Consider the following 20,269-nt stretch of genomic DNA (forward strand, 5'->3'; position numbering starts at 1 on the left):
GTTTGTACACAAGTTCACCACCTAGGTGTTTAGCCAAGTCCCGGAGAAAGTTCATCAAATGTTGGACTCTCTGGAGTCTGGCTATGCCCAGGAGTGGAGCCCAGGAGTGGAGCCCAGAATTGGAGCTATCTTTTTTTTTAAGAGTATTATAAGTCCTTTATGGTGCCTGTCTCTAAAGAGCATAAATATCCTCCTTGAGTTTAAAGTGTCTAAATGAGTTGGTTTTTTCACATCTGAGCCCTGCTCTACTGCTGGTGTGCTCTCCAAGGAGGGGGCATATTTCCAGTGTCCACCCAGATGGCATGTCCCAGGGCAAGGCCAGGACCACGACAATTGATATCTGATAAGACCAGAGGTGGACACCCAAGCCATTCTCTTTTCCTGTCCCCTAAACAACCCACACCTGACTCAGCACCCCAGCTCTTACTCCAGGCTCCCATTCAAGCTCTGGGACCCCAAGACCCAGATGGCAAGATACATGGATGTGAGTCTGCAGAGGAGTTGGGGTTTGCCACCCCCGCTTCCTAGGAAAATCACGTGAGCTGTGGGAGAGTATGACCTCTAGGAGAAGGCACATCCTCAGGCTCTGAGAGCCAACCAACCCTGTTTCCTTCTTGAGAATATGAGGTTTTTACCCCCAAAAGGTCTTCCAACCCTTGATATGCGTGGGGCTCGGTCGAAGAAGAACTAGTGTTTACATTGCACTTCCTCTGCGCCAGGCAGCACTTAGCAGTCGATTCATGTAAACTTCAAAGAACCCTGTGAAGCTGGTACCATAATTTTTCCCACTTTACAGAGAGAACCAAAGCACAGAGAGGCTAAGGGACTTGTTTAGAGTCACACGGTCAGTAAGAGCTGGGATTCTGAACAGGTAAAACAAGCTCTTAACCACTTCAGTCAGGTTCTGAACTCACCAGAGCTCCACTCTTCCTGGTGAGGCCAGGAAACAAGAAGAGAGAGTGCGGCTCTGTGATGCGGAGTGGGGGCCCTTCTAGGTGCTCCTCTCCCAGTGGCTCCAGGCACCATCAGCGGCCCCAGTCCCTGCTGGGCGGGCCCTCTCCCAGTGGCTCCAGGCACCATCAGCAGCCCCAATCCCTGCTGGGCGGGCCCTCTCCCAGTGGCTCCAGGCACCATCAGCGGCCCCAATCCCTGCTGGGCGGGCCCTCTCCCAGTGGCTCCAGGCACCATCAGCAGCCCAGTCCCTGCTGGGCGGGCGGGCCCTTGGACAGGTAGACACGATGCAAGGGCCAAGTGTGCTAGCCAAGGGGCAGATAAAATGGGTTCAGGCTGACCTCTGCCCTGCGAGACTGGACCCAGGAGAGGGAGAAGCTGGGGTGGTATCTCCTCCCCTCCACAGGCCATCCCCACCTGGACACAGTCCATAGATGGTGAAAAACGCAAAGTAGTTACCCCAACTCTCCGCCTGTCACCTGCTTCCCTGATGGCTCAGAAGGTAAAGAATCCACCTGCAATGCAGGAGACGTGGGCTCAATCCCTGGCTTGGGAAGATCCCCTGGAGAAGAGAACAGCTACCCACTCTAGTATTCTGGCCTGGAGAATTCCATGAACTCTATAGTCCATGGGGTTGCAAACAGTTGGACACGAATGAGCAACTTTCACTTCACTCACTCACTCTACCTGTCCAACTGGCCCTCATTACACCTCCATTGTCCTCTTGGGGTCCAAAGACTGAACCCAGTTATTCTCATGAACCCATATATTCAGCCCTCTCAGGGTGACAGGCAATGAGGCCAAGCTCTCCCTCTTCCCGCTGAAGGCTACCATCCATGCAGCTTTGGAGAAGTTGCCCAAACTTGCTCTGCCTCAGTTTCCCTATCTATGAAATGGAGTAGTAATGTTTACCTTGTGAGTTGTGAGATTAAATGAACTAACTTCTGTAACGTTCCCAGACAATGAAAGGGTGGCAGAGTCTTAATAAAGGGAATTATTTATTAAGGGAGATCCTTCTACCCAACTGAGAGACCAAACACTGGGTATTCCTAATCAAGCACTAAATCTGAGAGATGGAGAAGGGAGCCCTGAGTTCCATAGGAGCCAATGTCGTATGCCCAGGCCACCTACCTCCGATTCCTTGTCACCCTCACTGGTGCTCAGGTGCCCACAGGTCATCACCCCCAACAAGACTGGGCCACTGACCCCATCATGCCTCCAGATTCCTTTCCCATAACCCAGAGAGCATTGAGGAAAACGCTTCCGAGGGCTTCAACCAACAGAGGGATACTAATAATTAATCAGTCACTCAACCCCAGGGGCTGCACCTCCTTCCCAGCTTGAGCCCAGCTTCCTTTCTAGAGTGACATTATGAAACCCTGCAGATGGGACAGCCTACAGGGGTTCCAGTGTTCCTGGGTGGCTTAGCGGTGAAGAACCCATTTGCAGTGCAGACCCGCTCCAGCAGGGTGCTCTTGCCTGGAAAACTCCATGGACCGAGGAGTCTGGCGGCCACAGAACACGGGGTCGTAAGAGTCGAACACAGCTTGGTGACTAGACAGCAGCAGGGACTCCATCAACGGCTGCCCTCACTGCTTCAGAGGGCAGTTCTCACCAGGGAGGGCCAGCGAGGGCGTCCAGTGAGGCCGTGTCCGTCCAACCATCCCTCCGTCTGTCCCAGGACACAAGAGCTGACTCCTACGTGCGCCAGAACCGGGGAGGTTCTGGCCTATACAGAGGCCTGTCTTGTCCCAGAATCTGCTAAAAGTTTTCAGAGCCGAGGCCTCTAAGCCCTCCCCTGGAAGCTCCAGAAGGACTCCATTTGCAAGCTGGCCCAAGTGGAGAAGCTCGCCTGCCCGGGCCTGTGGCCGGGGAGGCTAGGGGAAACAAAGAGAGAACCTGAGCTCTTTGTATCTTTCTTTTTAACTCTTCTAAATTTATTCAGGTATTTAAACAAACAGAAACTACAGCATGCAAGGTGATTTTCCCCTTTGTACAACAGAACTAAGTACTCCATATCTCTGCAGAGGCTTGCTGCTTTTTTTTTTCCTTTCTTTCAGTAATATCAGGCAGACTTTTCGATGTTATCCAGTTTTGCACAGTCACTAGAGTGTCGCATCATGAATTATTAAATCAGTGCTTCGTGGTAATACATAATTTCTTATCAATTATTCATGCTAATGTGTGTGTAGTTTACTTAATTGTGTTATTGACGATCAAAAGTAATTTCCTGAAAGTCCTCAAGGACACAAAATTTAATCAGCGTAACTACTTTTCAGATGCAATGCTGTTAAGTATTCTTAATTTGCTCAACAGTTCACTTATTTATGTTCCTTTCTGGAGGAAATACGAGTTTAATCAAACAATTAGATTGAAGAGTTAGTGTACATAAGGGCTTGAGCTTACATCGTTCAACGGAACATTCGTAATTACAGAGAAACGGAAGCAACTTTGCCGCTTTTTGGCAAATCGTTTCATCTTTGTACTCAACAAGCAGAATACAGCAGGAAGGACTTGATTTTTTTTTTAAGGAGACAGTGTATTTTATCAAACGCTTTGTGGTAATCAGAGAACGAGGCACAATACATTAAGAGTGTTATTTGGGGGGCTTCTGGAAGGGAAGGTAAAAAGGGGGGCAGGGTGATCTGAAGCTAGAACCTTTGATTATAATAACTGAAAGAAAAACAATCATAAAAGCAATAACGGTTTGCATGGAAACACCATGAGCAAGCCATCAGAGACTGCAACCTTTCTGGGAACAGATATCCCTGCCAGGGAGCGACAGGACCCACGTATTGCACATTTCCCCTGTGATCTCTTCAAGTTCACTGTCCACACAAGAAAAAAACAGACACGCCCAACCGAAATGGAAACTTCTAGGAGATCTGGCCCTTTGGAATTAATTCTCTGCACACCGAAAGGGAGCCCTCTTCCCCGTGCTCCACTTCTGCACATACGCCATTCTTTTTTCCTACTTCTTTTCCCTTCCATTTAAAAAAAAAAAAAAGAAGAAACAGCTAGGGAGCCCCTTCCACGTGCCAGAGACCTGCAGACAGGAAGTTCATCCAGACGCGCACTTTTCAGAGGCATTCCCGGGGGTTCGTCCTCCTCTGAGGACTCAGTGTCTCCTGGACCACAGCACTGCTTTCCAGATGGTCAGCGTCCCACCAACCTAGAGATCCAGTCCAGAGAGGCAGGGGCTGCAGGCGGGTGCTGCTGTTACGGGGCCCACACTTGCTCTGGGGCTTCAGCGTCAAGGTGGCAGCGCCAGTTCTTGGAGCTGACGGCCCGTGTGGTTGGCCAGCAGTGCCCAGTGGCAGAGCTACCACGTCCCCCCAGGGACAGGCTCTGTCCTGCTGGCACCTCCCTACTCCACAGCTTCTTACCTTCCAACCCAACCACGCCCACAGCCAGCATGGGAGAGAGGGCACTGCTGCTCGTCTTGCTGGAAGGGACAGAGCTGGCTGGGATCTCAGCAATTGCCTGGCTCTTAATGTCAGGCGGACAGTCCCATTTCATAACATAAGACTGAGCCCTGGGCATCTCTCAAAGATGACCCATGCCACAGTTCTCTGGGTTGATAAGACCTCCAAAGGCGGCCCAGGAGAGGGACAGGTAAGTGAAGGGTGAAAAACTCGCCTTCTCTCCAGACTTCTGGGCTGAGATGGAAATCCCAGGGGTCTCACCACAGAGCAGACTCTGGTGCCCACGAGTACCGTCGGGGCCTGACACCAGAGAAGCCAGGACAGAGCAGCCCCACTGGGGGGACTCCAGAGGCACTCTCCACTCACTGGGGGAGCTGTGGTGCTCGCTTCCTTTCCTGAGTCTGTGAGGAGGCCCAGGGCAGCAGGCTTCTTCCTCGCTCTTTGGAGAGTTTTCCGTGGGGGCCGAGGCTGGGAGAAGCAAGGGGGGAGGGCACGGCGGGCTTGGCTACTCGGGCCCCTCATACGCTCTTCTCGCGCTCACTCTGTTCCTTGCTGGGAGGGGTCTTGTCCTGGCTGCCGTCCGGGGGTGCCGGCTTGGCCACGGGGCTGGGGCTGCTGCTGGTGGATGGCAGGAGGTTGGCCGACTGCAGGACGGCCTCCGAGTGCTCACGAGCCTTCATGCGCAGGGCGGCCACGCTGGCCGTGCGGTTCGTCTGGCAGCCGTAGGTGGGGAGGAAGGAAAGTCCCATGGGGTCGGGGACACAGCACGAGCACAGAGGGCCCCCTGGAAGAAGGAAAAACAACAGGCTGCCATCACTGTCCACATTCCAGTCTCTCAGACTTAGGGTTGGGGTCAAGGGGTTGATTGATGCTGTTTATTTCCAAACACTTTAGGGAGAGCTGACAAGACCTCGGGATTGATAGGACAAAGGATTACTACCAGAGCATCAGGGAGAACCGACCAGCCTTGGTTCCCTTACCAACAGGTTGTGTGGCCTTAGACTAGTATCTTGACTTCTCTGAGCCTGGGCTTGTCCTTCTATGAAATGAAATGATCCCCACCTCACAGGATCATTATGAGGATCCAATGAAGTAATGCCACACGCTCCAAACTATGTGCCGAAGCATCCCCAAGGACTCACAAGGGCCCTGCAAGGATGTTTAAATTTTCAAGGGCAGGCGGAAGCCAGCCACATCTATCAGATGCCACGCCAGCTGCCACACGAGGCAGCCCACGGCTTCAGCAGGAGACCTCGCTGCACTCCTTTCAAGGATGTCATATTTCTGTGAAGCCAGATTTTGCAAACACCAGACAAATAATCCACACGGAACAGAAAATGAGGAGCAATGCCATCCAATGTGATTCCAACTTTAGAGAAATCATGCAGAGCTCACTGATGTGCTTCCCATTAGAAAATAATGGTAGCTCTTTAAGAATAAAAGAAAACTATTATTTTTCGTTCAATACATGTGTTATTTTCAAATGACTACTAAGCTTTTGGGACAGAAACACTTACTGAGTTGCTTGGACCTAACCATCTAATGAACAGAACTGCAGGTATTTTTTATAGCCCAAGAGAGACATGAAACATTAACCTGAGGTTCAAGGGACACTCAGGGCACCGTGAACTAAAGTTTGAGAAGTTCTGAAGGTCTTGGTTGGGAAAGGACTCAGTACAGGTTCAGTGTGTGGAAGGGGGCTTTGGAACAATTGTCTGTCTCCAAGGCTGCCGGCCAGCACTGCATGAAGCTCTCCAGGGCCAGGGCTGAGAGGAGACCTTTCCTTTCATGGGTCACCCTCGACTGTGCACTTAACCAGTGGCTGTCTCACGGGCGCCTGGCACTGTTCTGAGCCCTAATGACCGCTCAGCAGGAATAAGGCAGCAAGAGCACCGGATCATGGAGCACAGTTCCAGGGGAGAGGCACAGTGTAGTCCAGGCACGCTTCATGTGAAGGCAGGCAGTGGCGAGCACTATTTAAAAAGTGAATGGAGTGTGATGCTTGGTAGACAGCTGAGTGCAATGTCAAAGAAACAGGGACAGGAACACCCAGGAGAGAACATGACAGCTAGGGAGAAGACCAGAGCAGTGGCACTGAAGTGGGGACAGAAGTCACCTGCAGCAGGCATTCAGGTGACCAAAGCCAGGGCTGCAGGGGAGGACGACCGCCAAGGAGCCAAGGAGCCACCAGGGCCAGGCAGGACGCAGGAAGAGGAAGCTTCAGCAGACTTGAGTCAAGTGTCTGGAGCGTAACTTCCTTGAGGAGAGGATGGGGAGGCTGCTGTGATGATGGGGTCCCAGCTGATGGCACTCTTAGCTCAAGGTGGCCAGAGGGGAGGTGGTGAGAGATGGCCAGATTCTGGATTTATGCTCAAGGTGAGCGCCTATACACATTGCTCACAGACTGTAGGTGGAGGGTGATGGAAAAGAGAATTCACAGATGACACCTGAGTTTGAATGAATGAACGGAGGTGCCATTTCCAAGATGGGGACCAACAGAGAGAAAGGGGTGTACGTGTGTGTGTGTGCGTGCGTGTGTGTGTGCGTGTGTGTGGAGGAGGACATGGAGAAGCTAGCCATGGAATCCTGAGGTCCTAATGACCATCCAAGCTCTGCAAACAGAGCTGAACCATGCTGGCACCCCTACAAGGGCAGGCGTGGGGGCAGGAGACACACAGACCTGCCTCCAGACTGGGTGGGTGGACTCAGCTGCTGGCCTGACGTGATTTGAGAGATTTCCTGAGCCTCTGGACAGGTCAAATGGCGCCCCCCACCCACCACAGCTTCTGCCCCAGCCAGTCTGGGCCAGCTCCAGAGACTATCCCACCAGGGGAGCAGGAGATGGGAGTCAGTGCCTGTCCCTGAGGCCTGAGCCCAGGAGCAGGCAGCAAAGCCAGCCCTTCTAGGTTCCACCCACCCCTTGGCTCTTCTAAAAGTGCTCAGCAGCTTTGGAGGGAGCAGCATTGCAAACAGGGAGTAGTTTTGGACCAAAATCCACATCTGTTGAATGAATCGAAATTCCCCCCTGTGGTCTTCAAGACCCTGAGTGCTGGGGCCCCCAGTGCCCTCTCCTCGTGCTTGTCATGCGCTACCCACGCTTCCTTTCGGATGTTCAAACCACCATCACACTGAAGCCCTGCACAGGAGCTGTGCTCACGGGAGCAGGCCCTGTACGTACCAGCACCGCAGCTCTCAGCACATTGTGACTTTGTGCACCTCGGCTTTGGAGCACTCCTAGGCAGTGGGCTCTATCCCCTTTTGCAGATGAGGAAACTGAGGTGGAATAACAAGCGGCAGAGCTGGACCTCACACTAAGTCGCTCAGTCGTGTCCGACCCTGTGCGACCCCGTAGACGGCAGCCCACCAGGCTCCTCCGTCCCTGGGATTCTCCAGGCAAGAGCACTGGAGTGGGTTGCCAGTTCCTTCTCCAATGCATGAAAGTGAAAAGTGAAAGTGAAGTCGCTCAGTCGTGCCCGACTCTTAGCGACCCCATGGACTGCAGCCCCCCAGGCTCCCCGTCCCTGGGGTTCTCCAGGCAAGAACACTGGAGTGGGCGCCATCGCCTTCTCCACTAGGCAGAGGACTGGTGCCTTAACAACCATGTCCCTCTGTCTGGAGAGAGGACACACTCCTTCCCCTGTCTTGGACCCTTCATCGGGTTCTGCCTGGGAGTGAAGAGACCTTTCCTCTGACTCGGGGTTCTTGTCTCTTTTTAGGGCTCCATTTGACCGTCGTGGCCTCAGGGAGCCCCTCGGGACCTCCCGTCCAAAGCAGGTTCCCGGGTTATACTCTCCGTCAGAGCCTCATGCTCTGTCTTCACGGCACCGGCCACAAACAGCAGGTGGGTCACTAATGGTTTGGGACTGGCTTGTGGTCTGTCTGCCCCATACACCCCCAAGGGGGCCTCAATCACTACTCTGTCCCCAGCCCTTAGCACAGCACCGGAACGGGCCAGGCCTTTAGAAATAGCTGTGGCAGGCAGAAGGGAGACAGGCAGGGCCACCAGGCCTGGCACCCGCTTGCGGGATCAGCCTTCAGGAGGCAGCCTCAGCAGCATCAACCATGCCCGCAGCTGGGGCATGCCCAACCTCCTTTCCCAGGGACAGGCTTCCCTGTACTGGAGTCAGGCTTCTTTCTCTCCCCAGAAGCACATTTGGGCATCTTTCTCTTCCTCTCCAAGCCCGCTCAGAAGGAAAAGGAAACTCACCCTTACAGCGCCCACTGTGGCCCCTTGTCATCATTCTGGCCGCCCTGAGCGGAGGGCATCATTCAGCCCCACGTTCCAAGCTAGGAAACAAGGCTCCAGGAATTGCCCAGGTCCACACAGTTTATTACAGAAGGGGGCCTTCTCCTGCAGGTCGTCCCCTTCTCCTCGACTATGCTGCTGCTGCTGCTGCTGCTGCTAAGTCGCTTCAGTCGTGTCCGACTCTGTGCGACCCCATAGACGCCAGCCCACTAGGCTCCGCCGTCCCTGGGATTCTCCAGGCAAGAACACTGGAGTGGGTGGCCATTTCCTTCTCGAGTGTGATAGGAGGTTAAAATGCAGCCGTCACTTCCTGCCTCAATTTTGATGGAGGGGCCGATGCGGCAGGCAACAGATGGCGAGACGAGCGTGAGCGGATCACAAGCGCCCAGTTTACACACAGAACTCTGAGAGCCCATTCCACAACTGCACCCCCAGCTGGCTTTCGCCTGGTCGCATTTCCAGCGACAGCAGGAAGCAAACAAAAAGTTAAAGGGTTCAAATTCCACATCCTGCTGGTTCTGCTTCTCCCAGCGTGCTCACAGGCAGCCACACACTGACAGCAGTCTTGGCCTCAGTGAGACCGGGGGTCGAGATCTTGGGCTGGAACAGTGCCTGTGCCCTGAGCCCAGGGGCCACACCAAAGGCCAGGACTCACCCAGCAGGGGAGGTCTTCCTCCCCTCCAAATCCCTCCAGGGGGGAGCCAAGCAGGAAGAGAACAGAAGACGAGCACAGTGAACCCTCTCAGCAGTGGAAATACTGATGATTTTCCTTTCTGTGCCTGCTTAGAACATTTCTCATTTTTCTACAATACCTGTGCATTTCTTTTAAACACATAAGTTTGATTTTAAATTAATGTTCAAAAGAAGGAAGACTGATACTAGACCCCCACCCTCAGCACATTTGGGGAGGGGCCACGAGGGGCTGGGGGTCTGAGGGCAGCTTGACTGGGGCTGTAGGCTGCGGGGGACCCTCAAGAGGCCACAGTCCCCAGAGCCAGGCCTGGGCAGCCAACCCCATGTCAGACAAGCCCCAGAGGGGCAGGCTCAGCATATGTGTCTCGGGCTGGTTCTCGTCCCCAGCAAGGCCTTACTCTGATATGACACCAGAGAGGGCGTTGATCAGGCTATGACTCGGTGAAGAGCTCATCACCTGCGAGATGAAGAAGTGCCACTTGGACAAGACACAGCCTCCTGGATCCGCAGCCTACGCCTGCTGGTTCACGCCTGCAACAGGCAAGTCCCCACAAAAGTCACTGATAACTACGTTCCTGGCCCACAAAACCCAGATTCAGAGGTGGAAGATACAAGTTAGTTCATGGAATGGAGGGAGGGACAGAGTCTATGCGGCTTGCCCCCTTCACCCCGACACTAGACATGGGGAAACTGAGGACCGGATGAACCCAACGACTCTGGGAGACTCTGCTTATAAACGCTAAGGGCTATGCGTACAGCCTTTTTAAAAAAAAAAAAGGAAATTCCAACCTAGGCGACAACATGGATGAACCTCGAGGACATTATATTAAGGGAACTAGGACGGTCAGAAGAAACACAAATTCTGTTCGATTCCACTTGTATGAGGTACCCAGTGGAGTCACATTCGTAGAGACAGGAAGTAGAATGGTGGCTGCCAGAGGCTGAGGGGATGCGAGCGAGGGGTGGGGTGTAACAGGTGCACAGTTCAATTTGGAAAGATGACAGGGTTCTGTAGATGGATGGTGACGATGGTTGTACAATAATAAGGACATATTTAACACTTCTGAACTACACACTTAGCCGTGGTTAAGACAGAAATTTTACCATATGTGTATTTCACCACAATTAAAAATAAATTCTTCAAAACAAAACTGTAAGAGCCAAGGGAAAGTGAGGTCAAGGTCCTCGAGAGGATGAAGACCGCTCAAGACTGGGACTCCTTGTTGGCCCTCCAGTGGGTGAGGACCCCCAGTGCGTCTCAGGCCACCCACACACACATGTCCATGAGCAGCACCCTCAACCCACCCAACCCCCACACCTCTGGCCGAGGAAGCATCATGGTACGCACACCTCCCTCGAGTCCTTTCTCTGTCCCTTGACTGTACAGTACCGGTCAGGTGGGGACTCCCAAAGCAGGACATCAGACCCTGAGAGATGTGCCCAGGCCAACAAAAGTCTTTGGCATGAAGCCGTCACAGACATCTCCCTCTTTCCTCATCAACACCCCAAGTCTGGAGAGCAGCTGACTGTCTATCAAAGGCGGGCAGGGGGGGTGGCCGCCGATGCTCTTTGTGAAGTGAAAATCACTCAGTCTTCTCTGACTCTTTGCGACCCAATGGACTATATAGTCCATGGGATTCTCCAGGCCAGAATACCAGAGTGGGTAGCCTTTCCCTTCTCCAGGGGATCTTCCCAACCCAGGGATCAAACCCAGGTCTCCCGCATTGCAGGCTGAGTCTTTACCAGCTGAGCCACAAGGGATGTTCTTTGGTGGAGACACAAATGTCTGAAAGCCACACGGAGGAGTGCTGAAAAAAATGAACCACTGCAACTCACCTCCTCTCTGCTCTGCCCTGCCCTCCCTGGACGAGAACACAGAAGGCATGCCGATACAGAAGGCAGACACAGACAAGACCGAGAGAGGCCATCTGAACCAACAGACGAGCTCAAAGGCAAACACGGAAACGAATAGAGTTCAATGATATTTATCCGGGAAATGGGTAAAGTCTACGATCTGTGCCCAAAGACCCAACTGTCCAGAGGGGGATGTATCTCAGCAGTAGAGCATGTGGTCAGTATGGCTTCCCAGTAAGTTCGCTGTGACACCGTATGGTTGTGGGTTGCCTTAACAGAGGCAGAACCTGCAGAAAAAATGGAGGGTAAAGTCACAGTCAGACCGTCAGGCCAGAGGGAGGAAGCTGTAGGGAGGAGTAAAAAGTGAAAGAACGGGGCCTTTTAGGCACAGTGGACATGAGGAAACTGCGTCTCCCTGGTTTAGGGCAGAGTAGAAGCAGCAGATGGAGGGAGAGAAGGAGGGGTTTCTTTTCTTTACCATCAGTGTGGATGGTGGTCTCTCTCTGAGGGTGATGGGTTTCTGGTCATGGACACTGAAGCCCCCTTGACAGGATGTTGTAGAGAATCTTCATGCACACTATGGGCTAACAGACACATTTTTAAATCCCCTTCAACAAAAAATGAGTGGTTTTAGAATGGGATGTGAATTATAAAGCTACGTCTTCCTTCCAACTTAAACATGCTTGCAGAATTTCAACTGATTTCAATTGAACTTAAATTGTCCAAACACCAGCGTCTCCCTTAATTTCCATAACCATTTTTTAACATAGGGGAAAAAATGATTTCTACAAATAGGATCCTTTTAGACCTAACTCTTGATTTCTCCATGATTTCACAGAACCAACAGCAATGAGATTTCTCCAAGTGTTCTCCTGCCCGAACACCTTCATCAGCCTGGAGCACTGTGGACAACAGAAATAGCAAAGTATGAACGCACGCTTTGCAATGCTCAAGGCAGCAGATGACCCCATGGTCACCAGGTGAAAACCCAGACTCCAAAACATGCATTTTGCCCTCAGAAAACAGGCTCAAGGCCCTCACCACATACGTGAAGACTTCCAAATGCACGGCTAACATCACTTTTCTGTCTTACAAGGCTGCCACAAGCTAGAAAGCAATGAGACTGTTAATAGCAGAAACATTGATGGACAGTACTGAGATAAAAGACAAAAAATCTATAAAACAGCCAAAACATTCAACATGCGTGGTAATCTGGAGCCATTTAGTACAAGGCAAGCAAAGTGTCAGGCTTCAGAATGGCCTGAAGCCGTCGGTCCCTGGCCACAGGAGCCACCGCAAGGGACAATGATCGAAAGGGCTCTGCAAACCACACCAGGCCTGTGTCTGCTAGTGATGGGGTGGCGTGGAGTCAGCCACGAAAGAGACTGTCCTCCTCTTGTAATGTCAGGGTGGTAGCAGATACTTTAGCAAATGTCTGTGCCAAAACCGAGTCAGAATTATCAACATGCTATCAGATGAGAACGGTGACAGGCCACCTGGGGTCTGACAGCCAGTGGCAGCCTGCAGACGAGGAGGAAATGGGCTCTGAAGTTTGACTCCTGGTTCCACTGTTAACTGGCCATGGGACGTCACACCTCTTTCCAAGCTCCAGCTTCCTCATTTATAAGAGGTAATATATCCACCTCTATAAAGCACCTAGTACTAAGTCCTCCAACAATTAGGATTTCCATGACCACATGCAAAATCAAGGGCAAGAGTAAGTTACAGCACACAGCTTGTTCTAGTTAGCAGTTCAGTTCAGTGACCAGCGAGGAACTAGACTTGCTGTGAGCATCCCCGGGAGGACACACAGATCCTCCTCGAGATGTGTGGCTGTGCTGCGAGCATCCTCCACCCTGCCTTACACACAATCCCGACACTGCTCTCACAGCTGGGGGCTTCCCTGATGAGCCCATTCCCATCAGAGCAAAAAGTAGAATAGTTTATAGTGGGTTACCATTTCCTTCTCCAGGTAATAATAATTTATTAATAATAAATAATTAATAATAAGAATAATTTATTAAGAATAATTTATTCTGCCAACAGAATCTTGAGGAGTGAGCCAACAAACTTTAAAAGTCTCATCTTTTAATGTCTGGATTTCCATACTTGGGGCTCTAGTTTTCTTTTGCTTTTTATCTGTCAAAAACCTAAAATCATGAGTGGTATAAAAATTAAATTAGTACAAACAAAGTCATTCCCATGTGGCAGATAGCAACAAAAAATTATGAAGAAACTAACCACCCAATTCTAGAGAATTGACTGAATAAGTTATAATCACCTTATTGAATGCACTAAAGCTATGACAAAATTATATTGTAAGAGGATATTTGGTGCAAAAATACAGTAATAGTAGAATATTAAATTTTAAAAAGTAGGTTAAAAAAACAGTAGGTCAAAATTATCCCATTTTGTGTGTGTGTGTATATATATACACACACATATCTGTATATACACACACATACATATATACATAGTACATACGTGTATATGCACACGTGCAGCCATGTACCATATCAGTATAAGGTCACAGGCATGTATAGTAAATAACACAATTTAGAAATAGAAAATATTTATAAATTTAAACATTTGATTTTTTAATTCTAAATAAGCTTTAAGATACATAAATTTATTGGAGATACATATTTGTAAATGGGAAGAAAACAAATGTACCAGTAACAAACATTCATCGTGGCTGATGCTGGGTGCTAAGATTATGAATAAGCTTTATATTTTTGTGCTTTGTGTTTTGTTGTATTTTCTGCTTTTTCTAAACTGACCGAGCATTACTCTCACAACAAGTGTCTTTCTCGTGACTCCTGATTTCCCATCTCCTTTCATTCAGATGATGGGAGAGATGCTCTCCTTTAGAAGGGAGTTCCACTGAGGTTTCTAAGGAGTAAGAACTGTGTCCTCAGCACCCAGCCAAGACTCCATGGCTGCTAATGGCCTCAGTCTGCACTGGAGCTATTGACTGGCAAGCATGGAGCTGAGGCCTGGCTGTGGAGGACCCACCAGGAACATTTCATCCATTTCCTGTTTGGTGGGGATCGAAGTCAGTGATCCCTTGCATGGGATGCAACCCAACCTGCCAGCCAGCAAAGCCCCTACAAGGCCAGGACTTCTTCCCTCTCACCTACCGTAGGTGCCATCACCCAAGCCTGTGCAAGAGCCTCCTGCTCCCCAAATGCAGACTGAAAATTGTTTTGTTTGGAGAACTTACTACCTCCTGGACACTAAATTAAAACACACAATTAGATTTCCATTAAGTTACAGCAAATTCTGCTGAATTGATTTAATCGGCCTACATTGCTATATGACATCATGCTTTAAAGGCTTGGCCTGAACATAAATACTTAATGTAATAAATACAGTCTGAAGCATTTGATCTCCTCGGCAGTTTAATTGATCTACTACAGAGTCTGACAGGAAAGATTAAGTTAGTTCTGTCTCGTGTCTGCCAATAGCATATTTTCATCATATGAAGGCACAAGAACGACAATTTCGGTTACAAGTAGAGCTGTTGCACACCAATTTTTTGCTAAATGTTCATGTTAAGAGTAAGACTATTGAGCAAGTAAGTGCGCAAGTGGATTTATGAAACTTTTCATATACATATAGTTCATTTCTTTTTTGCTTCATTGCAAAGTAGAACAGGCATGTTCTGTGATTCCTAATACCAGATCCTTACAGTTTGTAAAGAGTGTGGGGTAACAGTGTTGGCAGACGCCTATAATATTTAAGCAGAGATTTTTCAGTGCCATGGCTAAGTGTGTTCACCAATAATCAAATATACAGTAGGGTCCAATTCACTCAGGTGACTTCTTTCACAGAACTCCCAAAGCGCTTTCTCCCATCTCTGTGTTACGGTTCTTATTGCCTCTTTAACAGGAGTTGTGTTTATTTTTGTACCCACCTCACCTCCCAAACTTGCAGGGTAAGAGCCTTCACCTGTCCTCACCCCACAGCCCTGATTCTAGAGCTAAAACGTCCACTCTGGATACAAAGCAAACACTCGATTACATTTGGGGGAGGGAGGGAGGAAGGGGAAGTCTGTCTTTCCGGATCTAGGAAGCACATTTTGATTCCTCAAAGTTGCCATCTCCCAGGTCCTAATCTGCCTCAAAACCCCACGAAAAGAAAAACTATGGTCACCACAAAGCTACCCAACCTGATTAATGCCCAAAATCCCCAGGTTCATTTGCCAGGTTACCCTGGGGTGGTTTAGTTGCTAAGTCATGTCTGATTCTTGCGACCCCATGGACTGTAGCCTGCCAGGCTCCTCTGTCCATGGCGTTCTCCAGGTAAGAATACTGGAGTGGGTAGCCATTTCCTTCTCCAGGGGATCTTCCTGACCCAGGAATCGAACCCAGGTCTCCTGCAGTGCAGGCAGATTCTTTACCAACTGAGCCACAAGGAAAGCCCCTACCCTGGGGGAGTAGACGCTAAATCCCTCCCCGTCAACCCCACGTGTGCACGCACTGTCCCAACATTTGTTTATTCACCCAGCAAATGCTCCCTGATGGGAGTCAGCTCAGCCAACCACTCCTTGTGCTGTGGCCCAGTCTGGGGCCAGGATTGATGTCCCGTTTCTGCTTGGATGCCATTGTGGGGGCAAGCAAATGATGACAGCACCCAGAGCCAAGAGCCCTGCTCAGCAGGGGAGCGGCGGGACAAACACTCTAGGTGGTCTGATGCCAGTGAGTGCCACCCTCCCTCCTTCCAGCAGCCCCCAGAATGGGCAACCTGCCCCCCTGCTGGCTCTGGGCATAAGCCAGGACCTCTGCTCAGCTCTGCACTCCAGGGCCCCATTGATTAGCAGGAAGGGCAAACCCATCAGCACCCATAGGAAATGGCTTCTGGAAAGTGAGTTGCAGTTTTTAAAGCCAGAGAATGACAGCAGGGGCCTGTAAAAGGAACAGAATCAATATGGGGTGTGGGGAACTGGACACTGGGGCACTTGGGTCCCTGGCCTGTCTTGCCTCTGGCAGGCACACTATGCGACCTTGGGCAGTCCTAGCCACCTCTGAGCCTCAGTTTCTCCCACTGTATCCTGGAGAAGCGGGGGTAACATACTCATCAAGGAGATTCCTTCCAAATGTTAAGTGCTGGCGTCCTCCACCCCCGTCTTCCTGACATTGGCTAGGCACAGAGGAGCTGGGGCTGACCCAACCACGTCCCCCACGAGGACAGATCACGTCTAGCCCTCGGGCGCCCTGCTGCCCCCACACCTGCACCTTTGGAAATAAGCCAGGGCTCCTGCAAGGCGGCGCTGCTTTTCTGAAGCTGCACACACGGTGGACCTTAGGCCAGGAGCCTCTCCCATTGAGCAGTCAACTCTGCAGGAAGTGGGATCCTCTGCCTAGTCAGACTTCACTACCTTCTACTCTGCACCAGCCTCTGTGTTAAGGGCAGAGGTGAATGCCTTGGAAGGATCTACAGGTGAGTCAGATAAGGACCGTGCCCTTAAAGCACTTATAGTCAGGACTGGAAAGTTAGGTGAGTTCAGAAACAAGCCTCTCAGGGCTTCCCCGGTGGTCCACTGGCTAGGACTTCCCACTCCCAATGCAGGGGGCACAGGTTTGATCCCTGGTCAGAGAACTAGATCCCACGCGCCACAACTAAATTCCCACATGCTGCAACTAAAGCCTGGTGAGGCCAAATAAATAAATAAATATTTGTTTAAATCCCAACTCACGTCACAAGGCCAGAGTATCCTCAATACCTGCGCAGTCAGTCTCCACAGAGGGCCTTCAATGAACCACGCTTCAGTGTTCACACCTGTGTGCAATTCCCTCACTTGCATCTGAGCTGGCTCTGTGAGCAGCTTCCATCAATAGAATTCAGCAAAAGTAGCACTGTGCCTGTTCTGAACGTAAGTCTTAATAAGACCTGGCATCTTCTGCTTTTATAATCTCAGAATCCAACCAACATCCAGCTCCCACCAAAGAGAGAGAGAAAGAGAAAGGCAGGGCACTCTCAGCATCCCTGCCAGGGCACCAGGCACAGAGGCCTTGCCATCCTGTATGTATCAGCCCCAGCCACCATCTGAATGCAACCTCATGAGACACTCTAGGCAAAAGCAGCAACAGAACCATCCAGCTGAGCCCAGCCCGTCCTTGGAATTGGGAGAGACAATAAAACCGCTCCCTGCAGCCGCTTTTATTATACTAAGTTGGGGGGTAAAGTAAAACAGTGTGGAAACTCGGAATAGAGGTTATCAGGGAAAAAATTTATGAGCCAATTTCTTCAGGATCGTAGACAAAAAAGCCCTAGACAGAATACCAGCCAGTCCATCTATATATAAAAAGAATAATATGTCACCTCTAATTTGGGTTAATTCCAGGAATGCACAGTTGGTTTAACATTAAACAATCAACCAATGCAATTTACTGTATTAATATTTGAGAAAGAAAAATCCTGTGGTTTTCTCAACAGCAGCAGGAAAAAGTATTCCATGAAATTCAACATCCCTTCATAGTCATGATTTTTTAAAGTAATAATTAAAATAAAACTCTTAGAAAACTAGTGCAAGAGGAAAATATCTTCGCTTGATAAAGCGTATGTTAAAAATAAAAAGGCAGACAGCGAACACGATGGTGAAACCTTGGTGAGGCTGTGAGAGCTTTCCCCTGAGATCAAGAATGAGGGCATAAAGCCAGGATCAGTCACAAAGCCCAGCTGTTGTATGATATGATTCCACTCAGTGAAATATCCGCAGTGGCAATGACAGAATGTCCACAATCTGCAGAGACAGAAATATTAGTGGTAACATGGGCCAGGGAGGGTTGGGGGTGACTGGCTGCTAAGAGGTCTGGGGTGATGAAAATTTTCTAAAGTCGATTGTGTGATGGTTTCACAACTCTTGTCTATACCAAAAAATCACTGAGTTGTTCGTTTTAATGGATGCATTGCATGGTATGTGAATTGTATTTCGATAAAGCTGTTACTGAAAAAAAGAACAAGGCAAGGATGCCTATTTTCACCACTTCTGTTCAATACCGTGCTAGAGGTTCTGGCCAGCACAGCTGGACAAGAGAGAGAAATAAGTGCAGTCTGCCCTCTCGTATCCCCAGGTCTTACATCCTCAGGTTCAACCAACCAACTGAAATCTATCCGCCAATTGGTTGAATACAGAGATGTGAAACCCTCAGATATAAAGGACCAACTGTACTCACTATATTACCACATTTTCTATAAGGGACTTGAGGATGGGCAGGTTTCAGTATGGCAGGTGGGGAAGGGCACCCTGGAACCAATCCCCGTGGATACCCAGGGACGACAGTATAAGAACTGGAAAGGGAGAGACGTATTATTGTCGTTATCTACAGATGATCTGATCATGAACAGAGAATACCACAAAAAATCGACAACTAAACCTAATTACACAGATAAATCTCCCACATATGCCGAGTCAAAGGAACCAGGCAGGAAAAAGACATCCCATGCGATTCTATTTATATGTATATACATGTACCATTCAAAAAATTCAGACTGGACAATAGCGTTTCAGAACGCCTACTCAGGTGGCTGGCAAAACCGCATTACCATTGCAGTCAGCATGACAGTTTCTTTTAGGGGGAAGGAAAGTGACATGGGAAGAACGGGGCTTCTAGGGCACAGGCAGAGCTCCAGAAGAAGGCTGGCACATGAGTGCTTAAAAGTATTCAGCAAGTTCTACATGCATATTTTCTGAATTTTCCTGATTATCATAGTTCATAACAAAATAATTTTAATTGCTTACTAAGATTGTGATTTTTCTTTAAAAATCACAACACACAGGAAAAAGTGATTAAGAGAATTAAGAGGAAAACATTTCCAGGGGCTTGAAAGAGGAAGAGGCTGCCTCCAGCTGTGAGTTTAAGCCTGATGGGGAAACACTTATTGGCCAGTAAAGCCCTCCCAGTCTCAGATTCTGGACGCTTTACCTTGGCTTGGAAGCCCAAGGGCCAAGTCGGGAGGGCACATTCTGGGGTAACTACGGGGCTTTGTTCCCAGGAAGGACATGGCCAGACCCTTTCCCAGCACTGGATGCCCTGCCCCTGGCCTCTCGCCTCATCCTCACACATGTGATACAGGCTCAGGAGGCTACTCTGCAGAATCGACTGAGCACCCACTGCATGTCAGAATACCCTCATCTGGAGGGACCCAGAGGGATGGAGCTAGGCTAGAGTTGGGACCAGGTCTGGCTGCCCCCGGGCTCCTCCACACCTGGGCCGCCCATGGGACCAGGGCCTCACCTGGAGTGGGTGGAGAGGGGAGCGTAAGAGGAGGTCAGACCTCCTTCCTCAGCTCTGCTGCGCTTCTCTCAGCTGAGGCCTGACTCCAGGGCTCCACAGACGACACAGAGCGTCCCCACAGGACTGCCTTGCCACGCAGGCGGCCCATCTTCCCCCCTGTCCCCATCTTGTTGAGGACGGTCAGCTGCGATGCCCCGCCTAGCCAGTAACAGCGACTCCATGGCTAAATTATGAAAGCTGTCCCCTGGCAGCTGTAAGGAGTTTCCACCTCACACCCAGCTCTCCAAATCACAGGCTAGATACAGCCAGGCTAAGTACACCAGGGAGAGGGCCTCCGCGGACTGTGGCCCGTCCTGCGGCCAGCACTTCCCCGGAACAAACCCAAGCACTTCCCTCGGCCATTAATAACCTCCTCTGCGTTAATGAATTGTGAACACGAGGCTGGCCATTAAGACAGTGCAGGAAAACTCTTTGTGTTGCAAAGGCTTTTTCTCTGGACACTCATTACTGTTACGCAAACCCTGGCTTCATGGGGTAGGGTCCTCCTGCCTTTTTCTTTTCTGGTTTCCATGGGACATCCAATACAGAAATACCCTCACTGCCTGCCTGGTCAGGATGGGCCCTCTCTGACCACCCCGGAGTACAAAGCACATCACTGGCTGCGTGAAACCCCAGGGAGGGAATGAGTGCCCTGACCAGCAAATCTTACCAGGGATGGGAAGGAGCCACCATCACCGCCAAAAATCAGGACAATGGGGGTTACAGGAAATAGGTGAATGTCAGCAGTAACAAGGACTCCCCACGTGGCACGAGTGTAAAGAACCCACTTGCCAAAGCAGAAGACACAAGAGATAAGCGGG

The 20,269-nt window shown here is 50.2% G+C and overlaps 1 protein-coding gene across 1 annotated transcript in view; it reads right to left on the reverse strand.

Annotated features, from left to right (window-relative positions):
* Positions 1–2,976: 2,976 nt before the first annotated feature.
* DRGX (dorsal root ganglia homeobox) overlaps positions 2,977–20,269 on the reverse strand; it is a 33,649-nt gene continuing 16,356 nt past the window's right edge. The window contains exon 6 of the mRNA XM_005900614.2: positions 2,977–5,160. Coding sequence (XP_005900676.1) covers positions 4,895–5,160 — 266 coding nt within the window. The 3' untranslated portion in view covers positions 2,977–4,894. The remainder of the gene's footprint in view (positions 5,161–20,269) is intronic.

This window comes from Bos mutus, chromosome 28, assembly GCF_027580195.1.
Source record: "Bos mutus isolate GX-2022 chromosome 28, NWIPB_WYAK_1.1, whole genome shotgun sequence".
NCBI lineage: Eukaryota > Metazoa > Chordata > Mammalia > Artiodactyla > Bovidae > Bos > Bos mutus.